The sequence below is a fragment of the Dreissena polymorpha genome, chromosome 4, assembly GCF_020536995.1.
Source record: "Dreissena polymorpha isolate Duluth1 chromosome 4, UMN_Dpol_1.0, whole genome shotgun sequence".
Taxonomy (NCBI): Eukaryota; Metazoa; Mollusca; class Bivalvia; order Myida; family Dreissenidae; genus Dreissena; species Dreissena polymorpha.
In genome coordinates this window covers 109,403,063-109,416,587 of record NC_068358.1, presented here as the reverse complement: position 1 = coordinate 109,416,587, position 13,525 = coordinate 109,403,063, and the positions used below count along the sequence as shown (strand labels likewise).

General features: G+C 33.9%; 1 protein-coding gene across 1 annotated transcript; it reads left to right on the top strand.

Annotated features, from left to right (window-relative positions):
• Window positions 1-5,128: 5,128 nt before the first annotated feature.
• On the top strand, window positions 5,129-12,174 carry LOC127880243 (placenta-specific gene 8 protein-like). The gene is made up of 3 exons (XM_052427553.1): window positions 5,129-5,295; window positions 9,049-9,188; window positions 12,000-12,174. Exons 1-3 carry the CDS (start codon window positions 5,139-5,141, stop codon window positions 12,090-12,092), a joined length of 390 nt encoding a protein of 129 aa, XP_052283513.1. The 5' UTR covers window positions 5,129-5,138; the 3' UTR covers window positions 12,093-12,174.
• The last annotated feature ends 1,351 nt before the right edge of the window (window positions 12,175-13,525 follow it).

Sequence of the window (13,525 nt, the reverse complement as noted above, 5' to 3'; positions counted from 1 at the left end):
GAATAAATGAAGTGTATTCATTTGTGTCTAGCCGCGAGAAATTGTATTTGAATTTTATTGGACACTTACACAGGTCAGGTAAGGTCAAAAGTGACGTTAAACAGCTACGCCGAAAAAAGACTTTTATTGACATACCATAATTATATCGCCGAATATCTGCAATAAAGATATTTCTGGTCATCTTCACCGGGTGAACGCGGTAGAGTTTATATAATCAGTCTTGTACTGACCGCGAACTGAACTTTATACCTTGCGAGATGGAATGGAATTCATTGAACAGAACAGAATAGTTTATTGAACAGAATAGTTTATTTTTGACTTAAGCATGTGAAGCTCATCGTCATTAACATACATATAAATAACAGCATGCGTTAAAGTACACACAAAAACACACATCATTTTAAAGAATAAATAATCTAAATAAACACGAAATAAACATAGTTCGTGAACATATTTCGTGAGAATGGTACATGGATGGGTTTAATACACAGTGGTCACACAATGTTATGCATATAGGTTTACAAATATAGGTATAATTACATATTTCTGACCTTATTTTTTTGTAAAAATGTATTTCTATTTAACACTACATATATATGAATTGAAGAGAGGTCAAGATTCCACTACCGAAACGACGGTTTGTTTAAAGCTTTATACTTTAACATGTTTTTTTTTTCGGTGTTTCGAAAACCATTTAACATATTTTGGTCAAAACGAATATCAGGATAGGGAACACCAATATTTATATGATCTAAAATATACGTGATCACAGAATGCAATACAGTAGTAATTACTAAATATGAGAACACAGCCTTGAAGTGCAAACGCTATGGCGCTGACAATCTTCTAAATCTTCTTTTGTCTGAGCATTCCTCTTCCTTCCTGCTGGTTTAATTACCTCATACAGACATTTTGTGATGCTTGTGTTATATAACTAAGAAATATCTCTGCAGATTAATGTAGATTTTTTAATTACGATTTTTTTCTGTAGGTTTAAGCCTTGGAATAAAATGCCAGAAAGGAAGTGATTTATATAGAATGGGCAGTTACTCTTACTTAGGAATTTGAGAGAACTATTTATTCATCAACATACTAGTATGCTCGAGATACTCTCCCTTGAAGGGTCCACATTTCTGCTAAAAGAAACTTGGTTTTATTGTTTAATACTATAACCCACAGTATCAAAGATTTGTGTTTTAAAACGGAGTTATTGATTTTTTAATTGGAAATATAATTGCAAGGTGAGTGTGAAAATACTTCATGTTTGTTTATAAACAAGGCTCTCAGGGGGGCGGTAGTTTTTGTGTATGTCTACAGTTGTTTACAGTGACACATTGTGAATTCTTTTAGTCATATTTTTAGTTAAATCTGAGTGACATTTGCTGAGTGCATTGTTGTTATCATATCTTGATTTAGTTTACTCAAATAGTTTTAATAATATCATCTTCAAACATTGTGACAATCTTTATGAGCATAATATTTTTTGCTTATGGTGAACTTTTGTGATCACTTTTTGTCAATATTCTGTCTTCCGTTGTGCGTCATGAATATTTGCCTTGTTAACACGGTAGCGGCCACATTTGTTGTCGGATCTTCATGAAACTTTGTCCTAAGATTTGTCCCAATTATATCTTGGACTAGTTCAAAAATGGTTCAGGTCTGTTAAAAAACATGGCCGCCAGGGGGCCATTTGTTGTTCATTCTTCATGAAACTTGGTTAGAACATTTGTTCCATCGATATCTTGAGCTGCAAAAAAACAGGTCATTTCTTTTTATCTCAGGTGAGCGTCCATGGGACTTTCAGGTCCTCTTGTTTAATTGTCATTTTCGCTGAGCATCGTAAATTCTTTTTATTGTCCGCCATGTTGAAATATTTGCGACATGCTTGCAACGCAACGAAAAATCGTAAATGTCCAACTACTTTTGCGACTATGAGAGACGCTCGATTCACGTTCAGAATGATTCTTGGAATGTATCGATGCTGCAATGTACTACTGACTTACGAAATTTGGCGAAAATTATTTTTGTATCCCATTTGTATACCGACATTGACGGTGTAACTCCCCATGGAATAAACTAGCCTGAATCCCACCTTGTTGAATATACCTGTCACGTGCACGGACTACTTTTTATTCTACCACTGAATGATTTTTCATAAAAAATCTTTAGAGTCGAGAAAACGTAACCTTTAAAATTAAAGGACCTTCAACCTTTAGATCTAGTCAAGGGACATATTTTTCACCATCCGTTTAATGAATCAGCTGATTGACCGCTTCATAAAATGACATACTTATTGCGTAATTTTCCAAATATATGTGATGTCATCTTTTGGTGTACACGAAACAAGTTTTGGGAATAAAACATTGAAGAAGCGCATTTTTCGTGTAAATGTATTATGGATGTAATTACAAAAAAGTGCATATTCTATGGGCTACTTACCTTGGATGGAACCGGTCAGACGAAGGATTTAGATCTTCATGTAGATCTAGCTTATTCGTGTTATTGATTTTCAGAATGTGAGTGTCTATTTGGATGTGAAATTGTGTGTGTAGAACATACTGTGAGAGTAACGGTATTTTCTTTGATGAATAAACTTTGCCTTTGTTATTTTATCAAAGAAAGTCTATTCAGTAAGAATAACCCGTTTGCAACAAGTGTTTCATCGCTTAATATAATTATTACGTATTATCTTGGGTTTGGGTCACAAACTACAGGATGTGAAGGCTAGATCTAGACGGCATACAAATCTGCAACGTCCATGAAAACATTAGGCGAGTATAGTATTTTTGATAATTTACGTTTAGAACGACTCTGTGTGTGTAAATCTACATTCACATGTATGTTGACATCAACATCATTTTGTCAGGAGCAATCGCCGCCATATTGGATTTTGATCATTTTCTTTCGAAAATAAAATGAATTAAATTCAAGTAAAATCTTCTTTTCGCGGTCGTAATGCGTTACAATTTGCATGCTGCGTAAAATTGAACCGAGACATATGGTGATATTTTTTTCTCGTTTTACAGTTTTTGTGTAAAATGTTTTAGACTATTTTGCGTACCAGAACAAAAACATTCTATATCATTACGCATGTTTACATTCGTTAGATTTTAAGCGCTTTAAACAACGAATTAAAATTATTGTTAAGGTTATTAGATCTTTTTATGTTAAATGTCACGTTGAAAAAAAAAATCAATTGGATAAATAGATTACTAGGATTAACGTTGCATAGAGAGAAGTTTATGTTTCTCGGCTCAAACACGCCAAGGCTCGCGCTCCCGGTGTTCTAAGCCTCGCAACATAAACTTCTCTCTATTCAACGCGAAGCTAGTATTTTCTATATATATTCGGAAGAATCATAACTTGGTAACCACGAAATAATGTTTTTGTCAAAACTACAAGTGGGTTATAATTTTGTTAAGCAAAAACAACCGGACAGTAAGGCTCGATTGGTCATTGTCGGCTCGGGTATACTTACATGTACCCCGGGTACGGTAAATATACTTAATCGAACCCGTTCGATATTAGACTGTACCCGAGTTGTATTCCCGCCCAAAATCCGATGTCGTAAAACGCGCTACCGATTATCTTAAACAAATCTATTTAAAAAAATGCATCAACATGCTTTTTGAGTACGAGTTTCGATAGCATGGAGGCCATTTTACAGAATATTAACATACATGTTAATATAAGTAATTAAAACAATTGCCGACAACGACCGATTAAGCGTTAAATTTCCCGGGTACGTTTTAGTATATTTACTGTACCCGGGGTACATGTAAGTATATTTTAGAGTACCCGGGGTACATGTAAGTAGTGCCCGAGCCGACAATGCCAAATCGAGCGACAGTAAGTCCTACGATCTTGCATTTAAGGTAGCGCCACTTTAATGATTTCCCGCGATTTCTTCAAAGATCGAAGAGCCTTTTGACCTGTTTACTTATGCATATCTAATTTAAGCGGGTGCTAATATGAAGTTGTGGTGGCTGAGTGGTTAAGGCGATAGACTAGAACTCTTTTCGGATCTTCCCGCGCAGTTTCGAATCCTGCCAACATCGCATACTTTTGCGACACGTTTTATTTCTTTTCTAACGTAACTTGATAATATAACATATAAGCTATATTTATTATTGAATATGTTGCAATTTGTATGCACATTCTTCAATTTTTAAAATTAAAACAACATTTTGGCTAAATTGAGTGAATTACTGCTGCAAATATTACTCATGCATGTTGCATTTTTATTTTTATTTCAAAAAGTAAACGGTAAATCTGTCTATGTCTTGGTATGTTTGCTGTATATAGTGTATAAATTAAAACTAAGTTCAAAATATTACTAAAATGATACTATTTTGAATTTGAAGACACTTTGTTTTTAACTAACCCAATTTTTACTTAGCTGAAACCACTTACATTTCATGGCGCTCTTCCATAGATTACAAGTTATAAAAAATAAATGTCTGTAAAAAGATTACTTATTTCATCTTGTTTAAACTTTAAACACATTAACTGCAACTGTACACACCAACTGCATGCTCATATTTGGAAATCTGGATGAATTATTGAACATTCATATACCCCTGGGGTGCAAATAAACTGGACAAACCCGGGCGTAGGGGTGGTTTTGAAAAAATCAGTATTTCTTTCAACGCATGGAAAGCCTACCTACATTTGCATGCAGTTCAGTGAAATGAAGTTGATTTAGAAAATAATACATTATATTATATTTGGAAAGGTGCTTACATGTCTTTTTTTTTTATTTTTATAGCTGAAGACGATTTTAGGCTAGATACCAAATTTTAAAAAATCTTTAAATTTGTGCAGTTTTCCCCAGAAATGAAACATATTCCAAGGAATGTTATTCCACTATCAGTTGCATCGGCTAAAAAATATTCCTGGCTAGTTTTACATATGTGGAGGCTATGGCTTCTTCCTCTTAGGCACATGTAAAAAATACTTGCCTTTACTTAACTAATGGTACCCAAAATGGTATATTAACAATATATTGCAGCATATAAGCAAATTTACTTTCTTTAAATTTATATAAAATATTTAAGACAGTAAAATTTTGCAATGCCTTCCTTTCTTGGATACGCATACTTGTCTATTTCAGACGACTCGCCAACTCTTAAGTGACCATGACAGCACCCAAAACAAATCAACCCACAGGGCAACCGCCAGCACAATACGGTCAACCAATAACTGTTCAACCTGGGTCCATGTTAGTGGGCACAGTTCAAGGTCATAGGGACTGGAACAGTGGTGTGTTCGGGTGCTTTGATGATGTCAAGTTATGTAAGTGTATTTGTACTATACCGGCAAAGTATGTTATTAATTACACATGATGTGACATCTGTGATTGAAAAAAAGAACTGTACTATCTACCATTGCATAAAGTGCATTGTCAGCTGAGAGATAAATAGCATATTAACCCATTTATGCCAAGTTGACTCTCCCATCCTTCTACATTGGATAAATTTATTTCCAAAATTAGGGATATTTAGTATATTTATTTCTTTATTTAGAATATTTCTTAAAGAAATTTCTTAAAGCAAACAGCACAGACCCTGATGAGACGCCGCATGATGCGGCGTCTCATCTGGGTCTACGCTGTTTGCCAATGCCTTTTTTCTAGGCGCTAGGCATAAATGGGTTGTTTGTGTTCAATTGATTATTGTAAGCTCTGTTGCTTCTTAAAAGTACCCTGGTCAATCTTAGGTCTACTACAATGTAATTGGGGTACGGAAAATACTCTTAGAGGCACCAGGCCATACTCAAGAGTATGTTTAAGTATAGTTTCCATACCCATTGTACTTTGAAGTATACTTAAAAGTTCCCAATAAATATTTAAGTCATACCTCTGTCCTGAGCCGACAATGACAATTGTATCCCATCTACTTTGTCAAGATAAGTATTGATGCAAAGCATCAAAGGGCGTCGGGAATTTCAGTGTAAAAGGCACTCAATGAAGTTACATGGAACGATTTTTTTCTACTGTAAATATTAATATATTAGCCGACAATTTTAAACAAAATAGAAAAAGATACTGGTATAACCATTATCTATGATTTTGTGTTATAACCGCCAAATTACCATTATCTATGATGTTGTGTTTTAACTCTTAAATAACCATTATCTATGACTTTGTGTTGTAACTCCCAAATATTTCATAGTTCATTTTATTTACATTGGTTTTCTTTTTTTTACTGGCATCCGTGTGTAGTTTTCATTAATGGAACAGAACTGTGTAAGTTTTAAAAAAATCTGCTTCATCTTGTAAGCGTAATTTCATATTTTTCTCAACTTCAATGTGATTCTGAACTTATTCGTACGTTGCTCATTTACGATAGGGGTTGAGTACCCATTGATATGAAAACACTGTAAAAGTTTTAATGTGTTTTCGAACCCCCACCCCTCACCCTCTCACACATATATTTCATTGGCATAAGAAAAACAAAAAATTGTTACAATAAAACAGCATATTTATTTTACCTAAATTGTCTACATCAAAACAAAAAGTTAACATAGAACACAAATAAAATAATTTGATTCTACTAGGGCTCGAACCTTGGGCCTCTCACATGTGAAGCGAGCATGTAACCACTACACTATGGAACCGCTTGAAAAATCACCTTCTAACTAAGATATTAATAAGTGACTGTATTGTAACGGTTATCAATAAAGCAATAAACCGTGTAATCGCTGTCGTCTTGTAAAATTGAAGAAAATACGCGTTAACCAAAACTCGAACAGCAAAAGTCAGCGCTATTGTTAGAAAAACCACAAAATAAATATATTTTGATTATGTTTTGTTTTTATACAAAACCAGAAAGTTTCACCGGTTCGCGTATTCGCCCAGTCCCTGTGATCTTTCATTATTGCCCAGTCCCTATGATCAGTTATTAATTAAAAGAATTAGCTTTGCATTATTTGCAATAAATGTTGTAGTAAATGTAATAGGCACAAATGCAGTACTTATTTACACTAATTTACACAAAAAATCACTATGCAAGAGATTCTGACAACAAAACTATATACATTGATCCGTAAAATAACTTCTCCTCCCATAAGAAAAACACGTATTACAAACGAGTCGCCGCACTTCAGTGCGACGCCAACAATGACAAATCATGTCATATTAAAGGGACCTTTTAACCTTTTGGTAAATTGACAATATTTTCATTAATTGTTTCAGATTCGCAAATTTTCGTAATAGTAATGATATTTGTGAGGAAACAGTTATGCTAAACATTAACCATGCTCTAAAATATTCATTATAGGCTTTGTTTGACAATTTAAAACCTGAAAATTATAAAGCGTTGCAACGCGAAACGATTAAATAATTTGGAGAGTTCTGTTGTTGTCGTTATATTTTGTGACACTACAAGGATTGCTAATATTATGAGTATAGTATGATAAACCCAACAAAAACACATATTGTTCTTCCCTTTTTATCAACGTTTCGACTTACGCCTTCATCAGGATACCACAAATAATAACAGAAAGCGGATGTTACGTCATGGACTAAACGTACATTAAATTACGGGATATGTACGTCAATAAAATGAACGTCAATAAAATGAAGCTTAACTTTCGGGTTCAAGAATACACACTTTTCTATAGAATTATATATATATAAATACTAATAGAAACAAGTAAGCTAAAATAAATTGCAGAGCTACTCTATTCTGTTAAAAAGAACTTTGTTATTCATACCATTAGGGTATAATGTTTTAAGTCTATGTATCCAGTCCGGTTCTTTACACAGAAGATGTATGTTGTTACTTAAAACATCAATTGGTAGAAAGGAAAAGTCATTTGCACTGTGCTGATCTTCATTAAAATATGATGCGACCAATGTTGAAAATGCAGGGTCAGAAAAGTGTGTTATGTGAAATCGATGACTGTTCATTCTCTTTGACACCGGTTGCATGGTTTTCAAACGTACTGCTTCTTACACTGTTTACATGTAATGAGGTATATTACATCTTTAGATGCACAGTTCATATTCTTCTGTAAATTAAATTGCTTGCCTGTTACTGTACTTTTAAACTTTTCCCCAACGTGTATCGACTTACAATGGGCGCAACGTGTTCTTCCGTAGGCACTGGACGTACGTGAACTGTTCAAACTGCTCGTTAATTGAACAGTTCACGTACGTCCAGTATAGGTCCCTGCTGATCAAACCATCTTTGTCTTTTCAGATGATAATCTTTTAAAAATATTTTTTGTTGTTTTACAATTAACAACTCGATGAGGGGTGGTCCATAAAGACCGTCAACCGGGGGGGAGGGGGGGGAGTTCGTGTAAGATAGTGTGACAGGGGGGGGGGGGGGGGGGGGGATAAAGATCATGTGTAATTTTGTTTTTATTTCTAATATATTTCTTTATTAAAATTTGAAAGCTTAAAAAACCTTTCCTTTAAAAAAAACATTTGAATTTGTTTAATGTCATAATAGCTTAATTTAAAAATATTTTCTTTTTAAGTCAAATTGTTTTATTTCCTTTTTTGTTATTTAATCACTACGAGAGTTCAAGTTTTGCTAATCTACTTCTTATCTTGTGTGAAAAGATTGCATAGTCATGCTGGTTTTGAGCTCTACTGGTGACATATACATAAGACCCATTTTTGCACGATGCAGCTCAATTGATTAAAGTATTGTTAAACAGGATAAAGCAAATGCTTTCCTGTAGTTGCACTTGCTTATCGGGGATGCAGATTGCGCGATGTATTGAAACAAGCTGCATTCATAATGTTGTTATAGAACTTCTACTACATGGTACAATATACATGTATAAGTCAATTTTTGTAAATTGAAATGTTTGAATAGAATAAAGTAACTTATTAATATCATAAGGTAAGTTAACTCATTGTGCAATCCATATTCTTGGAGTTGCAATAAGATCTACTTGATGCATTTACTTGTGTTAGTCTTTCCATACTAAACATATGAAACAAATCCACAAATCTTGCAAAATATTGATTTCCTTTAAACTTATTATGTATTTGTAGGCACATGATCCAGACATGTTTTCTCTTGTTTTTAGGCTTTCTCACGTGGTTTTGCTATCCATGCATGATGTGCCATATATCTAAGAAACTTGGGGACTGTCCATTAATGCCTGTTTGTGTACCCGGAAGTGCGGTAGTAATGCGAGCTCGTGTCCGCACTCTGGGTGGTATTCGGGTATGTATATTTCAATTAACGGAGTCAAGCTACCACGTTCAAGAATGTATTTTAAACTTCTAAAATATTTACATATTTAATTTCAAGTGGAAAATTGCAATTTCCTTAATATGTAAAAAATAAACCAATAATTATCTTTAAAAAAAGCAAGCGTGCATATATTTGGACTTTGAAATGAAGAACAAAAATTGACATTGTTTTATTAAAAACAAATAATTTAGTATTGTGGTGTTCTTTTTCACTTTATAGTCGTATATACACTGCATGAAATGTTTGTTATGAAGTTCACGTATAATTATATTAAACCAATAATAGCGTTCGTAGATGCATATTTTACTACGCGAGATCACATCATATGTGTCCTCACATTTATGATTACTTTATTTTTTCGTCATCGAAACATATGGTATGTTGATGTTTGATTGAGACGCATTTTTCTTTCACCACATTTAAATAACACTGTTACATGTACATCCGCTTTACGGAAAACTTGTCTTCTGGTATATGCACTTTTGCAGTCTGGTCAGAGGCTATGCTTTCCTCTATAAAAAGCATGCAAGGTTTCATGGTATTTCCAGAGTAGCATATTCAGTATGCATATCCTGACAAGACTGTGCCAAGGCAAGACTGTGCCAAGGCAAGACTGTGCCAAGGCAAGACTGTGCCAAGGCAAGACTGTGCCAAGGCAAGACTGTGCCAATGCGCAGGCTAGGCTGGAGCTATGCTAGCAGCACGTTGCATTAGACTCATTTGTGCATGACACGGGACTATACAAATATCATTGCGACTTGTAAATGGAACATCAAACCACTGATAATTTGCCAACAAAATTGAAGTCAACGTGTTATTCCTAGCAAATTGGCAAATGTTGAAACCTTTTCTGGCTTGCATACATCACACATGTCTTTCTAGATAATTCAATGATTTCCCTTCCATCATGGATATTATACTATTTGGGTGGCTTTGTCTTACAATACAAGTTAAATGGAATTTACTGATAGGTTTTCATCAATGTCTTTCCCTAAATGTTGTGTTATTTGATATATTGAAAGCAATACAATGTTGTTTACATAAGACGTTTATTGATAGTACATTCTGTTTTCTCCTAACAATTTCCTGTCCCAGCTTTTACCCTGAAAGTTTCGGGGATGAAATTAACTGGTAATGGATGATTGTCACTGGACCAAAATGTGTCCGCGTCTTCCTAAGCTGAACAGTGTTACATCCTATACTTCAAAGAGGCAGTGTTGTTTCCAATGTTCTTGGTTACTATGCTCAAATCAGCCAATGGAATAAATTAAGTTTATTCATTTGGGTGTGCTTGTATTATGTTTAAGGTTAAAAGCTGGGTTAAAAAGCTACGACGAACAACTAATAATTGATACACATTGAGGCAGTACCTAATGGAATTTAAACGTGTGCTTTCAGATATTAGCACTAAAGATTGAATTTATATGAAAAGCATGACTTTTTATATAAATATCTTCAAAAACATTGTTTCTACTTTTATAAAGTACTCTGTTTATTGTGGTTGGTTACATCTACAGTAATAATCATAAAACTAATTAATTTCACTGATATTATTTATATATTTTTTTGAAACAAGACCTTAAACTGTTTAATACCAATTTTGCATATGACATCAACCATGTCGAATTGGACATCCTTTTTGGAGATTTACGCAAACAAAAATGTTCATTTCATGTTATTTTGTAATACGATATCTAACATATTAGTATAAATAGCACTTTTCAATGACTTTCATTAACAGTGAATGTATTTTGAATCATTTTAACTCAATTTTTAAACTAATTTCATGGTCAGATTTTATTTACGCGAGGATTTTGTGTTAAAAAATTTGAACATTAAAATGTCTATTTCACTAATAAGTTTACAAAATTAAAAAATAAACCAGGTAAATATGCACGTTATGCGTTGTTGAAAAAAATGTGTTTTGCAAGATTTATGTTTTATTCAAACTTCACATACACTTGGAGACTTTTCTTACTCAACACGTATTCAAATCAATATAGCTTTCTTATTTTAAAACGGATTTTGTTGAAATGTGGACAAATAATAATTCAAGCCATATCTGATAAATGTCAATTTAATTGACATTGATAAATTATATAACTTAACAAATTAAAAACATCACTTCAAATGTCAAATTCTGACAATCGTTCAACGTAATATAATCACAATGTGAAAAGTCATAAATATCACACAATTGAGTATCTAATATGTGTCCCCGTGACTCTTACCACGTGTTCACATCTCGTTCTCATTTGAGCCTCGTAATTAATATAATAGAGTGCGTGTTGTTTCGCCACTCTTCCATAAGCCCGTCTTTATTCACGCAGATTGAGACCCTTCGAACGCAACAGTTTTCATGCTTGAATATTTCAGTTATGTGTAAATGTTTTTATTTAAAATTGTATATGCAATCTCACGATACAATTATATATATATGCCTATTTTTGAATCTAATTATGTTTGTCCAAGAATCCTCATTTAGTCATGTATGGTGAAACTTTTCCGTTACTGGTCACTTTTTGTATTACTTATCTTCAAAAACAGTGAGTAAAAAATAATAATGTTTTAATGCTGTTTTGTTTGATATTAACTTACGGAAGGAAATGGAAGCAGTTTTATAGTGCTGCAAGCATATACCCTAAAACAATAAAAATAACCATCATTTATATTAGTAAAAAACGACATAAAAACTTTGAAACACGAAGTATTGCGTTTGTATGATTATTGAAGTTAAGTTTGTTTTTTATCAGCATGATAATTTAGATTTTTTTATTTCAGGGCACGGTATGCAACGATTGCCTAACGACTACGTTCTGCCCATGTTGCACCGTCTGCCAACTCAAGCGGGAAATGGACACCATGGGCATATAGGCGGGTCCCACTAGCCAAAAGCGATTAAGTAACACTAAAATCTTTCACAAATAAAACATTATTAGCTGAAAAATATTGTATTTAGATACACTGTTCTGAATCTTTAATATTGTACGATGTTAATTTTAATTAAAAATAAAATATGAACGAAGTTGAATTATTTATGACGGTTTTTATTCTATGAAAAAAAAGAAATGTTCGATAAGCTGTTGTGTATCCACCAATACAATCGACCAATTCACATTTTCATGTGAATACATTCGATAGAGGTAAAGAAGGCATATAATCGTCAAATAAAAACCGATATTGTGAAAATTATTTACATTTAAGCATGATCTAAGAAATACGTATTTTCCTGTGATGTGCTCATAATCGACGTTTCTTAATTCAATATGAACGCTATGCTTTTCTCCTTCTATACTACAACATGAGCAAGTTTAAAATGTTAGTTTATAATGCATATTTTGTATTTATTAAATTCATAAACTCGCTTATTATGCCCCCCTTCGAGGAAGAGGGGGTATATTGTTTAGCACATTTCGGTCGGTCGGTCGGTCCGTCCACCAGATGGTTTCCGATTAACTCAAGAACGCTTACGCCTAGGATCATGAAACTTCATAGGTACATTGGACATGACTGGCAGATGACCACAATTGATTTTCTGATCACTTAAGACAAAGGTCAAGGTCACAGTGACTCGAAATAGTAAAATGTTTTCCGGATGATAACTCAAGAATGCTTAGGCCTAGGATCATGAAACTTCAAAGATGCATTGATCCTGAGTGGCAAATGGCCCCATTTGATTTTCAGGTCACTAGGTCAAAGGTCACAGTGACTCGAAATAGTAAAATGGTTTTCGGATGATAACTCAAGAATGCTTACGCCTAGGATCATGAAACTTCATAGCTACATTGATCATGATTGGCAAATGACCCCTATTGAGTTTCAGGTCACTAGGTCAAAAGTCAAGGTCACAGTGACTCAAAACACTCAAATGGTTTCCGGATAATAACACAAGAATGCTTACGCCTAGGATCATGAAACTTCATAGGTACATTGATCATGACTGGCAGATGACCCATATTGATTTTCAGGTCACTAGGTCAAAGGTCGAGGGCACAGTGACTCGAAATAGTAAAATGGTTTCCGGATGATAACTTAAGAATGCTTAGGCCTAGGATCATGAAACTTCATAGGTACATTGGTCATGACTGTCAGATGACCCCTTTTGATTTTCAGGTCACTAGGTCAAAGGTAAAGGTCACAGTGGCTCGAAATAGTAAAATGTTTTCCTGATTTTAACTCAGGAAAGCTCACGCCTAGGATCATGAAACTTCATAGGTACATTGATCATGACTGGCAAATAACCCCTATTGATTTTCAGGTCACTAGGTCAAAGGTCAAGGTCACAGGGACTCAAAACTCTAAAATTG